At 52.0% G+C, this 23,195-nt stretch overlaps 1 protein-coding gene across 1 annotated transcript in view; it reads right to left on the reverse strand.

Annotated features, from left to right (window-relative positions):
* Positions 1-609: 609 nt before the first annotated feature.
* Positions 610-23,195, reverse strand: part of CRB2 (crumbs cell polarity complex component 2) — a 65,490-nt gene continuing 42,904 nt past the window's right edge. Inside the window, exons 7-13 of the mRNA XM_083422857.1 lie at positions 17,892-18,836; positions 16,887-17,449; positions 13,838-14,003; positions 12,009-12,876; positions 10,415-10,531; positions 8,446-8,572; positions 610-6,403 (exon numbers count right to left, since the gene is read on the reverse strand). Coding sequence (XP_083278983.1) covers positions 6,176-6,403; positions 8,446-8,572; positions 10,415-10,531; positions 12,009-12,876; positions 13,838-14,003; positions 16,887-17,449; positions 17,892-18,836 — 3,014 coding nt within the window. The 3' untranslated portion in view covers positions 610-6,175. The remainder of the gene's footprint in view (positions 6,404-8,445; positions 8,573-10,414; positions 10,532-12,008; positions 12,877-13,837; positions 14,004-16,886; positions 17,450-17,891; positions 18,837-23,195) is intronic.

Genomic DNA, 23,195 nt, shown 5'->3' on the forward strand with positions numbered 1-23,195 from the left:
GAGGAGTACAAAAAAATGTTTCCAAGGTCATTCATATGGGAATATTGACACCATAATCCCATTAGAAATCTGAAAACACATCCTTCACTTCCTCCTCTGTGCTGTCATCGCCAGCCTCCTGGTGGACCTGGCAGTATCATTCCTTATTTTTGGCCTGCAAAGTGAAGCATTATCACATGCAATGGGACCTCAGGAGATACACAGGAAAGACACCTGGCAGCTGTGCCTGTTCCTCCTAGCCAAGATCAGAATGCTGAATTTACTGCTTGGCATCTTGTCTGCTGAGCATATTTAAATAGGAGGGAAACTGGATGCAGATGGCCTCTAGCCATTGGCTGAGCTGTTCATAAACATTTAAGCGGTGAAGGTGAAACTGCTAGTAATAATAAGCTTAGGATACAGTGCAGCCTGCTAAACTGTGAACGGCACTGGTTGCCTTTTATCTCGCCCCTCCTCTTTCTATTGAAGCCTGTGCATCATGCTTCAAGGTGCATCATGCTTCAAGAGTTGCTATGGAGTCCCTGTTTGCCCTGGGGGGGGGGATTTCAAAAGCCCCATCAAACTCCCCTCAACTTTCTGATGGCAAATGCATTTCTTTGTGGAATGGTGAAAGCTGAACAAATAGATGCAAATTTTAATTACAACAATCACCAGTCTGGTTTAAAAAAAAAAAAAAAGGAACGTACATAATCTGTAGCACAGCAGCTTTGTGAAAAAATATATCCAACATTAAATATCAAAAGTATGTTAAGTTCACAGTGGGGAAACAGAATAAAAAACATCCATAAATTAAACAGCAGAGAGGTTAAAAACACTGGTTTATATCTGTAGCGGAAGTTGGGCCTCTGTGATGCTCAGAGTTCAGGTGCAAATCTAAAAATAGAGAGGGACAGACAAGGAGTTCTCATTCATGGTGGAGGGCTGTTCTTTGAAGGCTGGTTCACAAACCTGTTTTGATGCGATAACGAAAGTAACTAGGCTCCTCTGCATGATTCGTTTTGGACATGTGTCTGACACAAGATGGTTCCTTGTTGCCACCTCCTGGAAAACTTCAGGTATGGGTTGTACCAAGTGCTGGTAAATACAAGGCTGGTTGCCACACCAAGCAGGTAGGTAAGGCGCTAGTCCAGATTGTGTGGGAGTGTCTCAGTCCATCCACAGTCACCCTGCTACAAGGGGAGTCTTCCTTGGAAGGTGCAAACAGTTGCTGGAGGATCCCCTCACGGCAAGTGTCTTTGTTTTTGCCCCAAAGTGCCCCACCTCCTGTTGACTGAGGGTTTGGGATCCATGGGGTGGAGCTGGAGGCAGTGCTATGATTCTCAGTCTGCTTCCTTGGCTGTAGCCCTCACCTCAGGAATCAATGATGCTTCTCACTTGCTTATTCCCCTTAAGAGGCTTCAGAGCAGGGTGGACAAGAAAATGCTGTTTTTGAGGCACAGGCTGTACGGATCCTGCCTCATGCTCAAGGGCGAAAGTGTTCCACTCGCCTCGAAGGCTGAATCTTTTGGGAGAGAGGTGGTGTTCTACTTGGCTTGGCTTACTTGCCACAGCCACCTGTTTAAGCTCCCTCTTGCAGGCAACCTTCGTCAGGGCACGCTTGGTTCTCATTGTGCCATGTGTGCTGAATGGTGCTGGGCTCCCTAACAGACTGCTAGGGAGGGTAGCCAAGGGCCTCATGGAGGGAAGCTGGACTAGCAGAATTCAGCCCTTGCCAAGCCCCATCAACACACGCACATGGAACCGCTGCTTGCCCAGCAAACCCGCTTATGTCCCTTCCAGCTCTACAGTTCTATGATTCCGTGTGCATGCTTGACCCAACTCCCCTCTGCAACAGTGGATGGGCCTGGCTAGCTGCTTCCCTCTCACAGTCAGGTGGGAATTGTACAGAACGCATCCAGTGGAAGAGGCCTGGCATTGTGTGCTGCCCAGCCAAGGCTCACGGAGGGGGCTAGATTTCCTCCTCCTTTTGGACGTGTTGTGATTGCAGCAGCTAACACACCAAGGAGAGGAGGTGGGGTGGGAATGTTCATCTGAATCTGGTGGAGGAAAACTCTTAATTAATAGGAGTGCTGGGATCCTCCCACTAGTGATGGGCTTGGAAGCCCTCCCCTGCAGCGGGATTTCCCTTTCCTCTTCTGGGGACCTAGCCTTGGTCACAAGCCTTCAGCTGTGTGTGTGTGTGTGGCTCAGAGGCCCTTCCAAAGGGTCGGGAGGTAGGGTGTGTGGCAGATTCCTCAGAGACGGCTATGTGTCAGGCCAGCCCCTTGTGGAATCAGGTCTCTTTTGCACAGGTAGCATTTCTAAAATATTTACAGCAGAAGTACGAATCATGTACTTCTCAGCAGCAGCAGCAGCAGCCGGGGTGCTCCCGCCCTCCCTTCAACAGTCTATAGGAATTCACACCTCCCCTTATTAAGCTGGGCTTTGGTGCTTGGAACAGATAGTGTTTGCTAAAATATTTCTCACTCCTGTTGATGGTAAACGCTAATGATTTTGGGCCGCAGTTGGCCATATCCACGCAGGTGCTCATCTTGTCTCGGGCGCAGGGTGCAGAAAGAGGAGCCAGCGCACAGCGAAAGGATGAGCTGGTCTTTCCTGTGGGGGGGGGGGGAGTTCAGTAGGAGGGGGTCTGATGCTTCTCTGCTCTGACCATGGCTACCAGAGTGGGCGCTGCGTGGCTAGCCTTGTGCCAGTCCCCAATAGATATTAGAAGCCAATGCTGGGCAGCTTCCCTTTGCTGGGTGGCTGTCCTCATCTGAGCAGCACCCTCCCTCCTCTTGCTCTGGAGCGTTGAGCTGGAGCACGGCTCACCCACCTTTTCTGAGAGCTAATGCTGCAGGCCGTACTTTCCCCTTGCGCTCCACAGGGATGGGAGCTGGAGAGGTTAGTTGTAGAGCCCATGCTTCGTTACAGAAGATTCCCCAGGTCCACTCCCTGGCATTTCCAGATAGGACTGGGAATGGCCACTGCCCCCCACCCACAAAAGAATTCAGGAGTTCCCTCAAATCAGTGTGGGCAATTCTGAGCTGGATGAAACTTTGATCTGACAGGTTCCCATGTTCCTCAACCTGACCACTGTCTGCTCCCTCTTCCTTCAGGATGCCACCTCTTGCCCAGTGCTTCTGCCTGCCCACGCAGCAGCACCTGCCAATCGCATCCTCATTTTGTTCAGTTGGGGTGCAGAGAGTGACTCCTGCCCTTGTATGACCCCCAACTAAAGAATGGGGGCTCCTGTAGGGTTGCCACCCATCTCCAGAAAAATGGGATCATCCATTTACTTAGTTGTTTTTGGAGAAAAGTGTCGCCTGTCCTTTAGCACATAGAATTGTAGATTTGGAAGGGACCCTGAAGATCATCTAGTCCAACCCCCTGCATTGCAGCAGTATGTAGTTTGGACTTCAAACATGATGACTTTTTCGTATATTCAGCTCATCCTCAAAACAGAGGGCGGGTCTGGTGGGAGGAGAGAGAGCCTGAGCTTGTGGTGGCAGAGGGTTGGTCCATGAGGAGGAGAGCCCAGAGTGAGTCATGATGGGCTGGGGGGGGGGCGGGGGGGAGCTTGAGAGAGGGTTTTTCTCAGAAGGCAAAAGAGGTCTGGTCCAGTGCGGAAGAGCGCAGAAAGGACGGAGGGGGCAGACTTGGAAAGGGGGCCTTGCACAGCCCTGGTGGAGACTGGGGGGAAGAGGGTTTTTGCATGGGCAGAGGCGGAAAGCTCAGAGACGGAGACTCACAAGTCAGAAAGTGAGAGCCCCCCCCCCCCCGTTTTTTCATTGAATAAAACTCTAACCCCCATGTGCCATTCTAATGGATTGCTTTTAAGTCATTTCTGCATCAGGTAATTTTAACCCCCAATTCCCTGCACCCCCCCCCACCTGTCCCGTATTTTCCTCAACCTGTCCTTTATTTTGCCTGACTAAAAGTGGCAACTCTGGGCTCCTCAGGAGTTTCTGGCTCGCATTAGCCCCAGCCAGTATGACCAGGGTCCGGGGTGGTGGGACCTGGAGTCAAGGGGGACGTGCAGAGCCCCAGGATCTTTACCCTGCCTCTTAACTGATTACCTGTCCAGCAAGCAAGATGCCTCACGGTCAGTTTGTAGCTGCTATTTTCTTTGTTTTGGCTGATTGTTGTACATACATCTGCTTTTATTGCTCTTTTTCTTTTTAAACTGTTCTCATTCTTAGCCAATAAACCCCAAGCAAGGAAATACAAGGACAAGAGTGTGACTAGGACAAATTGAAAATGAACAAAACCTGCAAGTTTCCCACCTTGGGAGATGAAAGGGGATTTTCAAAGCAACGGCCTTGTGACACCAAGGAAAGAGAATGCTCTTGGTTGGGGGCTCTTACTTTGTGCAACAAAAACGGGAGCTGCCTCTGGAAGGAGGGGGAACAGGGAGGCCCCACATTCACTTCCAGTTGTTCTAATACTGTCTTGGGTAGCTTGTTCACAAGGCACTATAGGCCACTGCATTGCGGTTCATCCTTGGCAATCAGCTGCAGTTCACTGGAGTCTTAGTTCTGGTAATGCCTCAGCAAGTAGGGAGGGATACCCTGTGTTCTAGCAAAGGGAAGGCTCTGCTTATCACTGGATTCTGGAGATGTGTGTGGTATTAGTCTGAACAAGCACAGAAGTGCTTGCTCCCAGTCTTCATCCAACCCTGTTCTGTCTCCATGCCACTGCTTGACTAATGACCAATGCAAGGTTTATGCTGAGTTCCTAGCCCTCGATTCTGCTCAGCTTCTCCCTGTAAGTAGACAAACAGTGCAGGCACCGGGTGCTTCTGGTCAGGCAGACAGCAGGCCTTCGGCTAACCATTCACCGAATACATGTCACCCCAGCACAGAAGGCCCAGTGGAGCAACAGGGAATCGGACTCTCTTGCCTGTTAGTTATGCTGCAAGGAGGGACCAGATGAAGCCACACCTGAGAAGCGCCGTGGGGAGTGAGTCGTTGCAGTCTTGAGTTCATGGGCACACAGCCGCCACCTCCTTGGCATTCAGATCAGCCGCTCCAGTGGTGGCAGCTTGATGACGTTCCACATTTCCACTCGAGCCCCATCCTTCTCCTGCCGGCTGGGGCTGTAGGTTCCTTGGGTGGCCCTCCTCTTCTTCATGGCAACCATGGAGAGCCCAAAGAGGGTGATAAGCACTGCGCCCCCAGCTGCTCCCACGGTGCCTACCAGCGTGGAGCTGCTGACTTGGGCCCAAGCTGGTCGCTGTGGTGGAACAAGATGCAGTGGCATTTCAGACAAGGTGAAACCCTGCAATGGCTGGGCAGGTTCTGAACATCTCTTGGTAATCTACAGGTGAGCATCCCTGAGCCAGGAAGCCAACCAAGCAGCTCTACAGTTACCACTGTAACTGGTGGCTGCAGCATGGGAGCCAGAGGGCTATTAATGAGTCTCAATCTCAAGTGGGTGGGCAAGAAGGGAGAGAGAGAGGACCTGCCCCCCACATGTCCGTATGCAGGCTCTGTTGCTGCATTCCCACTGCACCTGGCTTCTGCCATTACTGAATCCTTAAGGGGCCACAATCCCTTCTCCATCCTACGGCCTCCCACACCATTTGGCAAGAAGAACTGAATAAGCACACACAAACATTCACCATCTCCATCACTAGCACCACCAACAGATGGTACCTGTGGGAATGTCAAGAGAGTCCACCCCCAAAGGGGGCTGTTTTATAAAACGAGTTGGTTTGTGCAAATGTTCTCAGTGGCTTCTGAGAAGTCTCTCCACCCCTTGGAGCCATGTCTGACAGGGAGGCAGGATCGGAGGTGCTGTTTCTGTTGAAGGTTGGCTGGTGTTGGTGCTGGTCTTGGGAAAGCGCCGTCCCCCCCGGCATAATCGGGCAGAGGCAGCCTGCAGTTCTGCCTGTGAGAAGAGCATTTTGCAAGGGAGGGCTTTGGGCAGGCTCCTCCTTGAGCCGAGGGATGGACGGGGAAGGGGGCAAGGGTGATGCCTAACTGCTGCCTCTGGGCAAGAGCCACAGAGAGTGGGTTGGGGAGCCTCGGGCGTTCCCAGGTGCACCCGTGCCCCAGCCACTCACGCGCTTGCAACTCCACTGCGCTTAAGGAGCTTGGTGAGGCGGGCGAGCAGGTGCACAGCCCGGGACAAGCCCAGCACCTCAGTGCCGGCCTTGCCAAGGCAGCCCTTTGCCTCGCTAGAGCAGGGCCTCCTATATTAAGCGCTCCTCCGGCGGCACCTTGAGCACACTGTCCATCTCCAGGCGAGCTCCTGCCACCTCCTGCTGACTTGGGCTGTAGGTCCCCTCAGACTGGCGCCTCTTCCGGGCCGTGAGGATCATAAGCACGAAGATAATAATGAGTAGCAGCAAGCAACCACAGGCTACTGGCACCGCTACTTCAATTAATGGGAATGGGAAGAGAGCACCTGGAGTCCCTCTCTGCAAGAGAAATTAATGGAAAAAGAATGAGCCTTCGGCGGGCAGTGGGGGAGTCGCTTGGCAGCTGCGTGGCACTTGAGAGGGAAAGGAAGGGGTGCGTGCTGTCCCCCAGGTCAGTGTTAAAAGTAGGCCAAGGCTCAGGAACGAAATGTCAGTAGTCAGGGATATGGAGAAAGGGGCTGGATTTCTGGCTGCAGAAAGCAGGCACTAGAACTCCCTCTAGGAGGGAGGCATAGCCAGGATCCAATTGGCCGCAGTCCCTGCCAATTCAAAAATGCTAGCAGCTTGCAGCTCTGACCTATCACAAGTGTGGCTAGAAAGGACATGCAGCCCCAAACGTCAACCATGCACAGATGCAGGTGTGGGGAGTATGGTGGCCTCTGCCCTTGAGAGGCGAGAGTGCTCCTTTGGACAATTTGTCATATGGGGACACTTCCCTGTTCCTGTTACGAGCATTGAGCAGGGTGGTTAGTAGGAAGCACCAATTGCCTGTGCAAGGTTTTCTCCAGATCAGCAGCAAGAAATCTAATCTCACAACATGCACACCTTATCGATGTCTGGTCCCCTTCCAGGGTGGCAGTCTGCTAATGCATCCTCAGCCAGGGAACTTGCATGCAGATGCTGTCCACGACAGCATAGGAGAAGCAGCCACCTACAGCTCAGAGCTTACTCACAGAACTGTTTTGGGGACACGAGATTAGCATAAGCCTTACTAAAAACAGCAGTGTGTCAGCTCAGCAGCTAAGACGCTTGCTGGCCAAGCCACCGCTACCTTCCCAGAGAGAAACCGGGAGGGAGATTTGTAAGCAGGTAATTGGGTGGATTCTGAGCTCCTAAGCCTTGCAATTGGATATATCAGATGTGTTGTGCAATTGGAATAGGGTTTGGCTATATTAGAGGGCAGTTTAAGCAAGCAGCTTCTCCACCCTGGCGTGGGGCCAGCAGATTGCAGCTCAAAACCTTTTATCTGCTGCACTTAACAAGGTGGAGCATGTTCTGTGTCAGATTTCATGAGGCTCTGTCCCACCAGACAGCATCGCAATGGGGCGAAGGGGCCAGGCTGCAGAGGGTGCCCTGTTCAGAGCCAGACACACAGGTTAGTTGTGGTCTAGAAATGAAAGAGAAGAGGCAGCAGAGCAAGCATCAGCATGCAGGAAGGCCACGGGAAGGGACCAGCGCCAAGACCCCTGGAGGCAGTGGGGCTGCTGCCTCAGACTCAGGCATGCAAAGGCTTCTAAACAAAGGGGTTGTTTAGAAGCATCAGCCGGAGGAGGCACAGCTGCAACAGCAACAGCAGAGAGCCTGTCTCCCCTGCAGACATGCAATGGCATTAAGGGCAGGTTCATGCAGTCAAGGTTAGTATGTTACCGGTCCCCAATCACCCACATGCAACGACATTCCATGCAGGGAGGAGCATGCAGGGCAGGCGAAGAGAAGCCCCCCAACACAGACTTATTCCCCTGTCTGCTGAGCAAAGCATCAAGTACCTCTCTCCCACCACAAACAAACAGCAGGCTCGGTTAGGGTATTCTTGGCCTTATTTTAAAATTCATTCCTGGCCCTCAACGCATACAGGCACAGACCCCTCTCCCCAGGGGTCTCCCCACTGTGCTTCTCTGTCCGTCTTCACCTCCTGGGGACCCTGTTCCCTCACACTTCATCACTGACCTATGCCCACCCCCAATAATGCTTAAAACTTTATGAATTACTAGGTTGGGAGGGTCCTGAGGGTCATCTAGTCCAACCCCCTGCAAGGCAGGAATTTCGGCTAAATAATAGAAGGCAGATGACTATCGAACCTCTGCTTTCAAATCTCCAAGGACAGAGAGAGAGCATTTTGGCCCGATGTTTAAAATAAGTTCTGAGTGCAAATGCTGAATTCTCCTTGTGCAAGAGTTGTGGGGAGGAGACCCAGCGCCCCCCACCCTGCCTCTGGATCCGACCAGGATTTTTAAACAGTTCCTTTCCCTCTTGGCCAAACTGCCTTAGCTTTAAGAGACAAAAGCCTGACCCACCACTACGCACAGGAGGCATTGGCTTACGTCAATGTCGCATCGCTCCCCAGTGTAGCTGGCACTGCACACACATCGATACCGGTTTACGGAATCCTGGCAGGTCCCCCCATTCTGGCAGGGATTGGGGTCGCAGTCATTGATGTTGATCTGGCATCTGCAAAAGAAATTGGCAAGAGTCAGCCTCAACCCAAAAGAAATGATGGCACCTGAAGGGGAGGGGAGGGGTTGGTTTGGGGCTCTGCCTCTTCAGTGGGTGAACTTAGCAAGCTGGAGAAGCTTTCCTCCAGGTGCAAGCTAACTGTACTGCAAGGGTGGAAGACTCAGCTGCCATGGTGGGCTTTGCACTCTCAGCAGTGCCTGCTTAGAAACAGCCAGAGGTCTCTTTTCCTTAAAGGCACCAAAAGCTGAAAAGCTCTGCCTGCTGTTTGGTCAGTTTCCCACTTCCTGCTTGCTTCCATCTGTGGGCTCCAGCCCTCCCACAGGTCCAGCTGGCTTACTGGTCAACTGCATCTTAGGGTGGTTTCCTCTTCTTGGTAAAATAAGGACAGGCCAACTGTGTGCTTTGTGTGAGTCTCTCATGGCAATAGTCTCTACACACAACAAAGAGACCCAAATATATCCAAATAGTATCTATACTGCACTCATACAGATTTATAACCACATCCTTAGTCTTGTGGAGACTTTCAGGCAGCTTGCATTTTATATAGAAGCACAGTTTGGTACCCAAAAGCAAATTTTCTATAAAGGAAGACTGAGTAAGTGTGAATTGCACCTATTTCTCAATGATCTTTGGTGAACCAGAGCATTGATTGAAAGTGAGGTCTGATAAAGATCTTTCCTCTAAGGCAGTGGTTTTCTACCAGTGTGTCATGGCCCCCTGGGGTGCCTTGAAGGATGGTCAGGGGAGTGGTGGGCAACCCTGGCCTCTGTCCCTCTTTTCTTTCCTTCCCTCCCTCCTCTGATGCCCTGTCATGTCTCTCTGCCTCCCCAAGGCTTGCACAGCTGTTTATTGCAGCAGCCCTGGCTACAAGCTTCCCAGGTGAACGGTGCCTCGGGGGCTGGCCAGGGGGTGTTTCCCCAGCCCCTGTGGGGCAGTGTGAGGAGGCATCTCTCTTTGGGGCAAGGGGGGGGGCAGCTCAGAGACCAGAGACAGCAGCTGCCCAGAGGACTCCCAGGAATAGAGGAGAAGAGGCTGAGGGAGCACTCCACAAGGGAGGGTGTTCGAAAAAGGGTGAGGGGCTGCCAGCTCTGCAGGCAAGGGGGGACGTAAGTAGGCCCCTGAGCCCCACAAAGAATGGAGTTGGTCAAGGGAGCCGTGGACTCAAAAAGGTTGAAAACCTCTGCTCTAAGGAATCAGAAGCTATAGCCTATTTGCAGGAACGAGAGAGACTCCTCACTGAAATGAGGTTGTTGGGAATTTCTGGTTTCCATTGCCTTTTGATATTCTGTATGCAGTTGTAGGTGGGATGTGGGTGGCGCTGTGGGTTAAACCACAGAGCCTAGGACTTGCCGATCAGAAGGTCAGTGGTTCGAATCCCCGCGATGGGCTGAGCTCCCATTGCTCTGTCCCTGCTCCGGCCAACCTAGCAGTTCGAAAGCACATCAAAGTGCAAGTACATCAATAGGTACCACTCTGGCTGGAAGGCAAACAGTGTTTCCGTGCGCTGCTCTGGTTCGCCAGAAGCGGCTTAGTCAGGCTGGCCACATGACCCGGAAGCTGTACGCCAGCTCCCTTGGCCTATAGAGCGAGATGAGCGCCACAACCCCAGAGTCAGTCACGACTGGATCTAATAGTCAGGGGTCCCTTTACCTTTACCTATGCAGTTGTAAACTCTGTATTATACAGATATTATTTGGATACATAGAGGGTTGTTTTTAAAGGGTAATACAATGAGAATGCATTCTGTGAAAACAGCCAAGCTGCTCTTTTGAAGAAACCAGTTGCTGGGCTCCTTGGGCCACTGGCCTGGCCTGCAATGGGGAACTCTGGTCCTACCTTCTGCCTGTGTAGCCTGGCTTGCAGGTGCAGTTGGCTCCCCAGACGCCACTCATGCACTTGCCGCCATTCAGGCAGGTGAAGTTCTTCCCGCATTGCTCAGGTGGGTACGGCCACCTGGTTGGAAGAAGGAGAAGGAGAAGAAGATTGTAAGCATACATACAGCATACATTCTGTGTTTAAAAGGGGGAGGGACTTTTAACGAAATCAAAACAAACCCTGGCAGTGCCGGCACATCTGCACTTGTAATAGATACAAGAAATAGATGCCCTTTGGCCACACCCACTTTGACCCTGGGGCTGTGATTGGCCGCCCCTGCCCTGATGCCCAGGAAGCCTTGGGACGGGACTACCCAAGAGGCCGCCACGTCCCACATGCATCTCTCTGACCCCGCAAGGTCCTTCCAGAGGCCAAATGCAGTGAGGCAGGCAAGGCTTCTCTTCCCAGGGTGGCTCAGTTCCTGGCACCAGCTTCACAGCCCTTTCAGTGCCAGGCAGGGGCCTCTTGGTCCACCCAGGCTTCTTGAGAGACTTGGGCAATCCAGACCTCTGCTCTGCATTTCGGAGGTCCCGTTTCATTGCAACTCAAAGGGCTTCAGCTCAGTGACTGAGCACCTGCTTGGCATGCTGAAGGCCTCGGGTTCAACCCCCACTGTCACCTCCAGGTAGGGGTGGGAGAGGCTCTTGCCTGGAGCCCCAGAGAGATTCCACCAGTCAGGCTAGACTACAGGTGAACCTCGAAAAATTAGAATATAGCGGAAAAGTTCCTTTCTTTCAGTAATTCAACTTAAAAGGTGAAATTAATATACGAGATCGACTCATGAAATGCCAAGTGAGACAGGTCAAGCCTTGATTTGTTACAATTGTGATGATCATGGTATACAGCTGATGAAAACCCCAAATGAACCATCTCAGAATATTAGAATATTCAATGAAATCAGCAAAACAAGGATTGCAAATGGAGCAAGATTGGACCTCGGAGAAGTAGAAGCAGATCTCGCTTTGCATGTCATGAGTCGATCTCATATATTAGTTTCACCTTTTAAGTTGAATTACTGAAAGAAATGGAACTTTTCCACGCTATAAGCCTGCTTCCTAGACATGCCAGGTCTCTCTCGTCTTTTAATGGTTTCTTGTTTTGATTTAAGGTTTTCTTTTACTTGTTTATCACGAGCTGCTTAGGGAACGTTTTGCTGTGGAGCAGCGTGCAAAAGGCATCAGTAAAGAAACAGTGTATTGGTTATTAACTGTAGTGCAGTAATCTCCCTTCTGTCTCAATTGCAGCAGCCACTACGGAAAAATTATCTTAATGCTCTAGATTGAAGTGTATGCCCTGCGGACGCGAGCTTAATCTGCAGCATAGAAGATTTCCCAAAAGTCTGTTTTGATGCCATGTGGATGACTGCATGCAAAACTCAACATCTGCACATTTGCCCTGGAAGACAACAATTTGCTTGGTAATTGTGTTTAAATATAAATAAAAACAGAGAAACAAACAAACAGCTTGCTTCAGGCTAATCTTCCCAGCACCATCCCTGGAAGCTCTGCTCCCTCCAGCAGCATCCTTAGGAGACAGGGGTCGGGGGGACACCTACTCGCAGTGAGGGCCTGTGTACTGTGGGGGACACTTGCAGGAGTAGCTGTAGACCCCATCCACACAGGTCCCACCATTCTGGCACTGGTGCCTAATGCAGTCGTCCACGTTAATGTGGCAGCGCTTCCCAATGTAGCCCTTCTCGCAGTTGCACTGGAAATCAGCCACTTCATCTATGCACGTGCCGTGGAGGCAGGGGCTGGACTTGCAGTCGTCAATGTTGGCCTCGCACAGAGGCCCCTCCCACCCAGGGCTGCAGGCGCAGCTGAAGGTGTTGAAGAGGTCCTGGCAGGTGCCCTGGTGGAGGCAAGGGCTGGAGGCACAGACGTCTTGCCCCTGGCAGCCAAGAAGGGTTGCCCGGCTGTTTGTCTGCAGGAACTGTTCTGGCTGTGGGTACGCGGTGGGGGCGGCCAGTGGCAGAAACACTCCACCCACATCTGCGTGCCCAAGGCAGCCGGTGAAGTTTTCAGCCAGGACAATGAGTGCGTTGCTCTTCAGGAAGTCCAGGTTCCCAGCATTGCCCTGGAGGGTTGTGTTGACGGACCCATCCAGACAAAGGTGCCATCTTGACGAGAGAGCCAAGGGATCTTCCATGGACAGCGAAAGCGTGTGCCAGGCGCCATCTGAGACTGGCACCTGGCTGAGGAGGTTTGCCCCCTCAACGCCGTTCCCACTCCTGATCTCTACCAGCAGAGAGGAGTTCTGGATGGCCACCAGGAGAGAATCCACAGCCACCACGGCCCGCAGCAAGATGCTGTCTTGGTCCCTTGTTCTGAAGTCCAGGCGGAGGCTATGGAGGGCTCTGGTGATGGACGCGTTGGCTGTGAATTCAGCTGCGTCGCGCTCATGGAACGTGGCCGTGGCCAGACCTGCAAGGAGGAGAAGGTGAACATGGCAGTCAGAGGAGGCAGGCCTGGGGGGGGGGGGGCTCCAATGAAAATAACAAGGATCCCCATTTGAAAGTATCTTCCAAGAGAGAGCAACACTGACTATCCCTATGTACTGAGGAGCATCACTGTCTATATCTCTCTTGGTGCCAATCCTAGCCACCACTTTCATGACACATGCACGAGGCCACTAAAGAAGGATGTGTTGCCCCCTAAAACAAACTTCCATGGCAAATTTGTGGTCTGTTGAAGCAGTGTGCCTCTAAACACCCGCTGCTCAGAATCACAAGTGAGAAGGGCTGCTCATCTCCTGCTTGCGGACTTCCTGCTGGGGCAAAGGGTCCACCACTGAGAATAGGAAGCTGGACTAGAGGGGCCTTTGCTCTGATCCAGCAGGCTCTTATGTTCTCGCCCACAGTGAGCATTTTAAAGGATGAGGGGGTATGGGTGGAACAGGGATATTTACCTGCATTTGTCACTGTGAAGGGTGGGGAGATTTTAGTCCACAGCTGATACGATCTGCAATTAGGGGCTTTATTGTGATTTGCAGATTGGTTTTATGATTGGTTTTATCTCATGCAGTTTCAGATACTCTTATGCTTATGTATTCTGTATTAAGTGGTTTATGCAGAATTCATTGAGGAGAGGGCAACTGATGGTTACCAGCCACGATGGCTGGGCTCTACCTTCGCAGATGGAGGCAATTATGCTTTTGAATTGTTGTTGGAAACCGCAGAAGAGGAGAGTGGTGTTGCCCTCTTCCTGCTGTCCCACAGACCTCTGGTTGGCCACTGTGAAAATAGGATGCTGGACTAAATGGGCCTTGGGCCTGATCCAGCATGCTACTCTTATGTTCTTATAAATTCTTTAAATGAATGATAGAAAAGGGGAGGCTCTTGCGCTTCTTGCTTCAGGTTCTCTTTGTCCCTTGCATGATGCTTACAGACATAGCCGGAAGGGACATCCACGCAGGTTGTGGCTTGAGGACACAGCTCACTCATGCACCAGACTCTCTCGTGACAGCGCTTGCCTGTGAAGTTGGCTGGGCAGCTGCAGCTGAAGTCATTCCATGTGACGGTGCACTGGCCGCCATTGAGGCATGGCCCAGGCTGAAAGACAAGAAAGGAGCCTGGTCAGAGGAGGAGGAGGAGGAGGAACAGGGTCCACTCTTCATTGGAGAGACATGCATTGCTGGGGGTCTGAGGGGCAGGGGGAAGGCTAGCAGATTTGGGTGAGGAATGCCTGGGAGCCGTAGTTGCCGTTGGATGAAAACGGTGGGATGCATGGCTAGCAACTGAATTTCCAACCCTAGCTAGAAGGTGTCTAGCTCAGTGGTAGTGCTAGGAGGTCCCAGGTTCTCTCCCTGGCATCGCCAGGTGGGGTCTGAGTGCCTCCTCTCTGTAACCCTGCAGAGCCCCTGGCAGTCAGCATAGATCATAGTGAGCTACATGGAGAAATGGCAGCTTCTCATGCTTACGCTCGACTTTTCCGCTATTTTCACTTTCTCGCCACCCAGTGGCGTAGCGTGGGGGGTGCAGGGGGGCCCGGCCGCACCGGGCACAACATCTGGGGGTTAGGGTTAGGGAGCGCAAATCCACAGGTTAGGGGGCGCAAAATACTTGCCTTGCCCCGGGTGCTGACAACCCACGCTACGCCACTGTCACCACCCATGTCTGCCTCTTTGTGCTTTTCTTTTCTGCTGAAAGCAGGACTCTGGTGGCAGGTTTGGTGGTGTGAGGGAGGGCACTGTGCTCAGGATACCGTCTCTAAGATTTTCTGCTCCCTCCCCATTTGTAACAACTGGAAAGCTGGGACTTGGCTTCTCGGTTGCACCGGGTACTTTAGGAGAGGTATGAGGCCAAGTTATTATTGAGTGGAATTGATCTAGTCTGGGGGAATCTCTCTTTGTACTAATGAGCGGGATGCTTTTAAGCTCCATAAAGATGGAGCATTGTCCCTCTGTAACTTACTACAGAGAAAGAGAAGTGGTGGCCGGGGGGGGGGGTGTCCCCTGCATCTGTGTAGGTGGTGCACTGGGTGCACTGGATCAAATTTCCCCCTGCCAAAAAAACCTTCTTTCTAGACCTCTGTGTGTGCAAGAGGTGCCTTTAGCCCCAAGCCAATTCAAGACAGAAAGGTTTCAATGCATGCATGCAGTTGCCCTTGTGGCAGCAGAAGATGCTCATCTGAGGGCCAAGCGAGGGAGTGAGAAGCTGGATGGGGACAAAGAGAGAGACCATGAGCACATGCTGAATAGAGGAGAGAGGCAAAGGACAGTCCATACTCCACCTTGCCAGGTTAACGCTGTTACTCCTCCCTGCCCAATGCCTGGTCCTTTGACAGCGTAAGGAGGAAGAACATAGGAAGGAAATGCTGGAAACATGTAAGCTTCTAGACCACCCTTCACCAGCCTGGTTTGCTGGGGTTGATGGGAATTGTAGTCCAAAACAACTGGAGGGAACCAAGTTAGCAAAGGCTATTTAAGGAGATCCTATTAGCCCCCTTGGCATTCACCTCCATGCCAAGCCAGTGCCAAGGCAAGAGCAACAGTGAAGGGGTGGTAACAGCCCTGCATGAGCTACTGTGCAGGCCTTTCCTCTGGCAAACAGGGACTCACTGCCACTCTTGCTTAAGTGTGTCATGGAAAAAGAGGTGGGGGAGATGCTTTGCATGCAGAAGGTCCCAGTGAACTTCTCAGCATCTCCAGGTAGGGCTTGGCATGCCCACCTGTCTGAAACCCTAGAAAGAGACTGCAAGTCTGTGTCCACAACCCTGAGCTAAATAGACTTAGTGAACAGCGGCTTCCTCTGCTGTTCTTGCAGGAGGGCCATAGACGGAGTACATGCTTTGCATCCAGAAGGTCCACGTTCAATCTCCAGCATCTCCAAGTAAGGCTAAGAAGGACACCTGTCTGAAACCCTGGAGACCTTCTGTCAGCCACAGTAGACAACACTGGTCTAGATGGTCTGGCTCAAGATAAGGTCGCTTCCTTTGCTACTCTGTCGCTGGGGAGGAAACTGGCAGAGCAGTTGTGCACAAATTCTTCTGGGCTCCGCTTTGCATGCACCCATTAGCCCATTTGCAATCTCTCAACAACTCATTTATATCAGGTAGTTGGAACAGAAATGTCCAGAACTCACTTCCAAGTTGCCAACCAGATGCCTCTGGGGAGCCCACAAGCAGAACCTCAGTACAACAGCAGCTCCCACAGTTGAGATTTGTCCCAGAAACTGGTACTGAGGAATACTGCCTCTGACAGGAAAGACAGGACACAGCCATCATGGCTACTAGCCAACGATTAGCCTTATTCTCCTGCATGAATTTGTCCCATCCTCTTTTGAAGCCACCCAAATTGGTGACCATCACGGCCTCTTGCAGTGGGAGGTTCACAGTTTAAGAAATAATGGCTTTTGTTGGTCCTGAATCTTCCAACATTTGGCTTTCTTGGACATCCATAAGTGTTTTGAGAGAGGAAAAATGCATCTCTATCTGCTTTCTACACATCACACATACTTTGTACACCTCTGTCATGTGTGTTCCTCACGGTTTCTTGCCTTCTCTCTAAACTATAAACAAAAAGAAATGTCATAACTTTGCTGTCTGGCAAAAGTAAACCCCATTTCGCACGCCTCCTATGGAATTTGTTCCATGGGTTGCTTGGATGGCCCTGATATGGTTCACAAGGCGTGACTCCCTGGCAGGATACCTCCGATTGCCAGCTGCTGGAGGCATATCCTGCTTGTGGGCTTGCAAGGGAATGCTGGTGGCCACTTGAGGAAACCACCAGAGCTCGTTAGGCCTCCTTCTGCCCTTCAGTTCACAGAGGTACAAGTTGGCCTCTGCCAACCTGCTGCCACCTCCAGATGTTTTGGACTACAACTCCATGCTGATGTGAATTGTAGTCCAAAACATCTGGAGAGCACCAGGCTTGCAAAGGCTGCACTATAATACCATTCTCAGCAGAGACCGACAACTTCTGGGATTCTCCTTACCTTGCAAGTGTCATCAGAGGTGCATCCGAAACCAACGTTGGTGGTTTGCCCCACAAGCCTCTCTTGTGGGCCACTGTGGTTAGCAGCCAGGTGAGGGGCAAGCTGCATCTGCCAGTCATTGAGTCGGACATCCTGAAGGCAGCCTTTAAAAGGCCCTCCCCACGTGGCAGCACTGTCTTGGTCCGGGAGTCCACCCACATGAACCACAAAGCCAGGAGAGAGAGGAGCCACCACCAGGGGTCCCAGTTCCTCCTCTCTGCCTAAAAGGCTGGTGTAAACAAGACCATTGTGGAAGGAAAGCGCCACAAAGTGCCTGGTGCCATCCGCCAGCTGCCCAGTTGGCCCAATGGGAGCAGCAGAAGGTGCCTCCAGCTGGAGCTGCCCATCCTTCAGATACACTGTGAGGAAAACTTCACTTTGGTTGCTGATTTGGGTCACCAGACCACTGGGCCTCAGAGTTCGGATGAAAAACGAAAGGTTAAAGTTTGCCCCGAGACTGCTGCTAACTGCAAAGGCAGCAAAGCTTGAGGAGTTGTCTTGGCTGAAAGTTCCTGCAGGAGACTCTGAGGAAGAAAGAACAATGCATGGCAACTCTGAGCTGAAGGGAGCATCAGAACAAAACCATTCTGAGACCACTAGGCTGGTCTCAACCCATTCACCATCCCTCTGGGACCTTTGGAAATGGCTGAGGTTCTGCTTAAGGATGACAGCTGAACCTAGGCACTGGCAATTGCAACCTTCATGGCCATAATTTGCTGTGTGTGCAATTGCCTGCCCTTGAGCTTTGGAGAAGAGCACCCAGCGGCACTTTGTTGTGGCTCTTTGTTGGGTCTACAGTGGGTGCCCAGGAGAATTGCCTCTATTGCCATAAGATCAAGCACATGAACCGTGAACTGCAACCTCTCCACCCCAGGCCTACATCACCTCCCCCAAACAGAGGGTTGCTTCCAAGCCAACCCACCTCCCCCTCAGAGGGGCCGACAGGCAATCTCACTCATTACTCACCATAGGCGCATGTACGGCCTTCGTAAGGCCGAGCACAGTGACAGTGGAAGTCTGCCCAGAGGTCAATGCACTGGCCGCCATGTGAACAGGGCTGGGAGTGACACCACTCTGTCCTCTCGCAGCCCAGCTCAAACCCAGGGGCTTTCAGTCCGATCACCTCCTGTGGCAAGACAACCTTAGAATCAATCTGCAAGTCTTCCAAGCAACCAAGGAAACTCTTTGTTGGATTAGGCGTTAAGTCCTCTTCAACTCCTCCAATATATATGTGCAAAAAGGAGGGCAGGAATGAAATGGGGGCTCCCTCTCCAATGGGGCTGCTATGCAAACAGACACCCCCAGCACAGGCTTCATGCCAAAGTTTGAGCACGAGAGAATCCTGCAGCAGGACTTCTGCCTTGTGCCAATGGCCATCGGCCACCTTCGGTGCCTCCAAGGTGAAAGACAACGGAGTGTCCCGCATCCAAAGTGTCACTCGCAGGAGGCCACCAGAGAGCTCCAGAAGAAGGTGGTCTCCTGGCTGACCTCGGTAGAAGAGGATGGCATCGGGGAGGGTGGTCCGGAACCGGAGAGCCACACTGGCTTGGTGCCCCTCTGGCGCGCCCCTGGCACTCTTGTCGTCTGCAGTCATGTTGATGAAGAGGTAGACACTGGCTGTGAAGGAGAAGGTGGTTGGCGTGGAACAGGTGGAGTCATAGAAGCCAGGGTGGCAGCGGCACAGGTGGCCGTGGGACCCAGACTGGTAGGTGGGGATGCACAAGGCCTCGTTTTGGCAGCTGTGGTTCTGGCACCCAGTCAGCTCCACAGAGCAGTTCTTCCCACCCCAGGCAATGCCGTTTGGACCAAGGATGCAATGGCAGATGTAGTCAGCGATGCCATCTTCACAGGCTCCTCCGTTTTGGCAGGGGTGGTCTTCGCACTCATCAATGTCAGTGGCACACTCCACACCTGGCGTACACCGGAAGGAAGGAAGGAAGGAAGGAAGGAAGGAAGGAAGGAAGGGGTAAGTTGAAGTGGGAACTGTTTGCTGAGAGACACCACTCCCAACCCTGACTCACAAGCCCACCCCTTGCTTTGCCGCTTCCACTGCAGCAAAGGAGCTAAAGCATCTGCTGGGTTCACTACAGCGGGGTGAACAGAGGCTACGAATCAGGCCTGGCAGAAGGGAAGAGGTGTCCTCCTTTGCTAGTGGGCTGGTAATGAGAGCAAACCCTTGATTAAGAAGGCCTATTACCCCTCCAACCCCCTAACCCAGCTTCCTACTAATCCACCAAGACAGCTGCACAGATAAACAAAGCCTGGATTATTCCACTTAATGGCATTATTACGCCTGGCCTGCAGGTTTGGGAGGAACCAGAGCACGAGAGGAATGTGGAATTTGGTCCTGCCTTTGCCCTGCAGGCAGGCATGGAAGCACTGCAGGAAGACCGAGCGTACAAGCTAACCTTTGGGGATGCAACTATAGCCACCCTTGCAAGGATGGGTGCCTGAGGATTTCATGCTCCCACCTAAGAATGGAGAGAAGGTAGTGCGGTTCAAAGCTGTTCTTATGTCAGTGTGAAGGGAGAGATTAATTTCCTCAATACTGCTTGAGATTCAGGAGCCAGCCATTACAGAAAGAGGGCTGGTGCATTTGTGTGTAAAGCCCTAAAGCTATGCAGGCCCCCTAATATCTGAGAGCCCACTTCGTTCCTTGCAGACCCTCTCAGGTGTTAAGATCAGCAGAGAGAGCTCTTGGAAGTTCTGCTGCCCTGGGAAATTCAGAGGAAGTGGAGCCCTGGGACAGAGCCTTCTCTGTGGCAGCCTCTCAGCTGTGGAACTCCTTCCCCCAGAGAGGTGCACCTTGCACCTTCACTATACAGCTTCCTGTGAATGCTGAAATTGCATCTCTCTATCCTGAAGGGTGAAGGGCAGGTACCGGATTTTTCGCTCTATAAGACGCACCAAACCATAAGACATACCTAGTTTTTGGAGGAGGGAAAGAAGAAAAAAAAATTCTGAATCCCAGAAGCCAGAGGGATATCTGCTTTCGCTGCGCAGCGGTCCCTCTCGCTGTTCTGGCTTCTGGGACAGCTGCGCAGCCTGCATTTGCTCCATAAGACGCACACACATTTCCCCTTACTTTTTAGGAGGGCGAAAGTGCATCTTATAGAGTGAAAAATATGGTAATTAACAACAACAACAACAACGCTATCTAATGGCCTTGGCAAGTCCCTGGACTAGCAAATAAATGTTTAGGCACCATTTGGCTATTGTGCTGGTGGACCTGGGCATCAGGAACAGCTGTGCTTTGAAGTTATTATTTCAACTTCTTCATCACACCTTTCCTCCAAGGAGCTCAAGGTGCTCTATGTAGTTACCCCCCTCCCCATTTAATCCTCACAACCAGATTCTGAAGTACATTAGGTTAGTGAGGTACGTGAGTTAGTGACGGCCCAAGATCACCCAGGGAGCTTCATGACTGTGTGGGGATTCTAACCCTGATTTCTCTAGCCCAGCCCCAAAACTCTACCCACACTGCCACCCTTGCTCTCTGCAACAGCAATGGTTTTGTTCTGGAGCAGGCTGGAGCAGGCCAGTGACCCATCTAGTCTAGCATCTTGTTCTCTCAGTGGTCAACCAGATGCCTGTGAGAAAACCACAAGCAGGACCTGAGTGCAAGAGCAATACTCAGTCTCCTGCGACTTCCAGCAACTGGGATTCAGAAGAATTGCTGCCTTTCAGCCGTGGATGCAGAGAAGAGTCATTGTGGCCAGGAGCCACTGATAGCCTTCTCCTCTTCCGTGATTTTTTCTATTCCTCTTTTGAAGTCATCTAGGTTCGTGGCCATTACTGCCTCCTGTGCAAGAGTGTTCCACGGTTTTAACTATGGATTTTAAGACACGGTTTTAAGGGACACGGGTGGTGTCCCTTAAACCACAGAGCCTAGGACTTGCTGATCAGAAGGTCGGCAGTTCGAATCCCCGCAACGGGGAGAGCTCCCGTTGTTCGGTCCCTGCTCCTGCCAACTAGCAGTTCGAAAGCACGTCAAAGTGCAAGTAGATAAATAGGTACCGCTCTGGCGGGAAGGTAAACGGCATTTCCATGCGCTGCTCCGATTTGTCAGAAGCGGCATAGTCATGCTGGCCACATGACCTGGAAGCTGTACACCGGCTCCCTCAGCCAGTAAAGCGAGATGAGTGCCTCAACGCCACAGTCGGCCACGACTGGACCTAATGGTCAGGGGTCCCTTTACCTTTTTATACTTCTTTTTATCTGTCCTAAACCTTCCAACCTGCAAAACTCTGTGCAGTGCATTATACTTTGAAGCTCTGGCAATCAACTGATAAAAATTACCAACAATAAGCTGATTGTCAGGGCTACAAAGCACCTCCTGCAGTTCACCGCAAGACCAGTAGGTCTTTGGTGCTTTCAGAAAGGCTTGCACAGTGTTTTGATGCCCTGGCAATCAACTAGTTGCCAGGACTCCAAAATGCCATACTTGTGCCTGCACAATGTTAATTTCAAACCACATGAGTGTAAATGGGACAGCTGACACCCCTATGACCATCTGGTTGCTGACCGGTGGGCAGCCTGCAAGAGGTGGGGAAGAAAAGGATTTAGCTGGAGCCAGTTCCCCACCAGTTATATGCTGGCCTGAGTAAAGGGGCATGACTGTGGACGATTTTAGCATTTTCTTACTACCCTGGGGCTTGGGGGAAAAGAGGGGCTTGGCCAGGGCATGTGTGTTGGGGCAGGGGCAAGAATTGCCCCCTCCCTCCACACCAGGACCAAGCTGTCTGCCTGCTGGGCTTCTGCTGGGCTGCCCCTGGAGCGCATGGGGCCACTTGCTAAATTAATCCTCCTGGAGAACTGGCAGCCCCCTGCTGGTGGCTAATTAAGTGTGGAGTCTTCATCCACTGGGAGGTTGGGCTGTTTTGATTCCAGCTTTGTTTGTGGATCAGAGCAGGTCTCTGCTGGGTGCCTCTGCAGTGCCTGCAGGGCTACCCTGCGCAGCCCCACAAAGCAGGTGCTTTGGGAAAGGAGCTCTAACACTGTCTTCCTTCAGGGACAGTGCAGTCAGCAATGGCCCAGCAGAGCTCATTCCCACTGGCTCACTGGTTCTGTGCCAGGACTGGGCTCATCTGCATTCACCCTTGGCCAACTCTCTTGGGGGGGGGGTAGGGGTGGCGGCACACGGTTCAGGTGGGTGTATCCAAAAGTGTATGTAGTCACAACACACTCTTGAATACATGCATGCTCTTTTGCATGCATGCACACACATGTGCACATCAGCCAAGGAAGCCCCCCCCCCTTACAAAATTAATCTTCCAGTGACTAGGGAGGGGGGAATTTGCACCCTCATCAGTGCTCTGTGCTGTGCTGTGCTGGGCAGAAGGGTCTCAACTTCTCTGTCTACTCCTTGCCTCTTTAAGCTTTTCTTTTCCTGTCCACACAAGTGGGGTGGGGTGCTTAGATGGGGTGGCTCAGGCCCCTGGGCCAAGGGTTGCCTCCATGGGGCAGACTGCTTCTCTGCCTTCTCAGCATCCATGCTCCTTGTGCAGCAGCCACAATCTCTCCCCCTCTCCACCTCACTTTCTTGCCAACGCATTCCTGCGTACGAAGGGCCACTCTCCATTTAGGTGACACACAGAAGCAGCAGGACTTGCACATAGTGCCACACTCTTCATGGCCATTCCCATTTCGCAGGTGGCTCTTCTGGTAAGAACAGGCTTTGTGAGGGGCAGCCTGGCCCCACGGTGCAGCTCCCCTTCCTCTTAATGAGTCTGTGCAGGAAGACTTGCCAGTAGATTACGTTCTTCGTTGTCAAAGGAATTAGCATTCTCAGACATGAGTGGGACAGCTGGGCAGGGCTCAGCCTCTCAAACAGTCTCCCCCTAAGCTGGTGCCTTCCAGATGTTTGGGCTGCACCTCAAACCAGCCCTGGAGGGCATCAGCTCGGGGGGGGGGGGGCTAAATAAAATATTGTTGCACACCACCCCAATCTCTGATAGAGGTTCCAGGGCTTCCAGGCACATACCCAGGGTCTAGCTTCCTTGGAATGAGGGATAGCGGAGACTGTGGTGTCTTTGTGATATATGGTTTATCTATGTATCTATACAACCTGAGCCTACAATGGAAGGGCTCACAGCCTTAACACCCAAGAAGACCTCACTTCTCCCAGTCAATGGTTCTAGCCAAAATCAATCATGGCTTCTGGCTGCTTCTAGCCCAGTTCTCAGCTCAAACACACTCAGGATTTTGTCTTCTCATTACCAGCCATCTGAAGGAGGGGGCCCACCCTTTGCACACACACCCCCCAAGCCA

The sequence above is a fragment of the Podarcis tiliguerta genome, assembly GCF_965153285.1.
Source record: "Podarcis tiliguerta genome assembly, chromosome: Z".
NCBI classification, from domain to species: domain Eukaryota; kingdom Metazoa; phylum Chordata; class Lepidosauria; order Squamata; family Lacertidae; genus Podarcis; species Podarcis tiliguerta.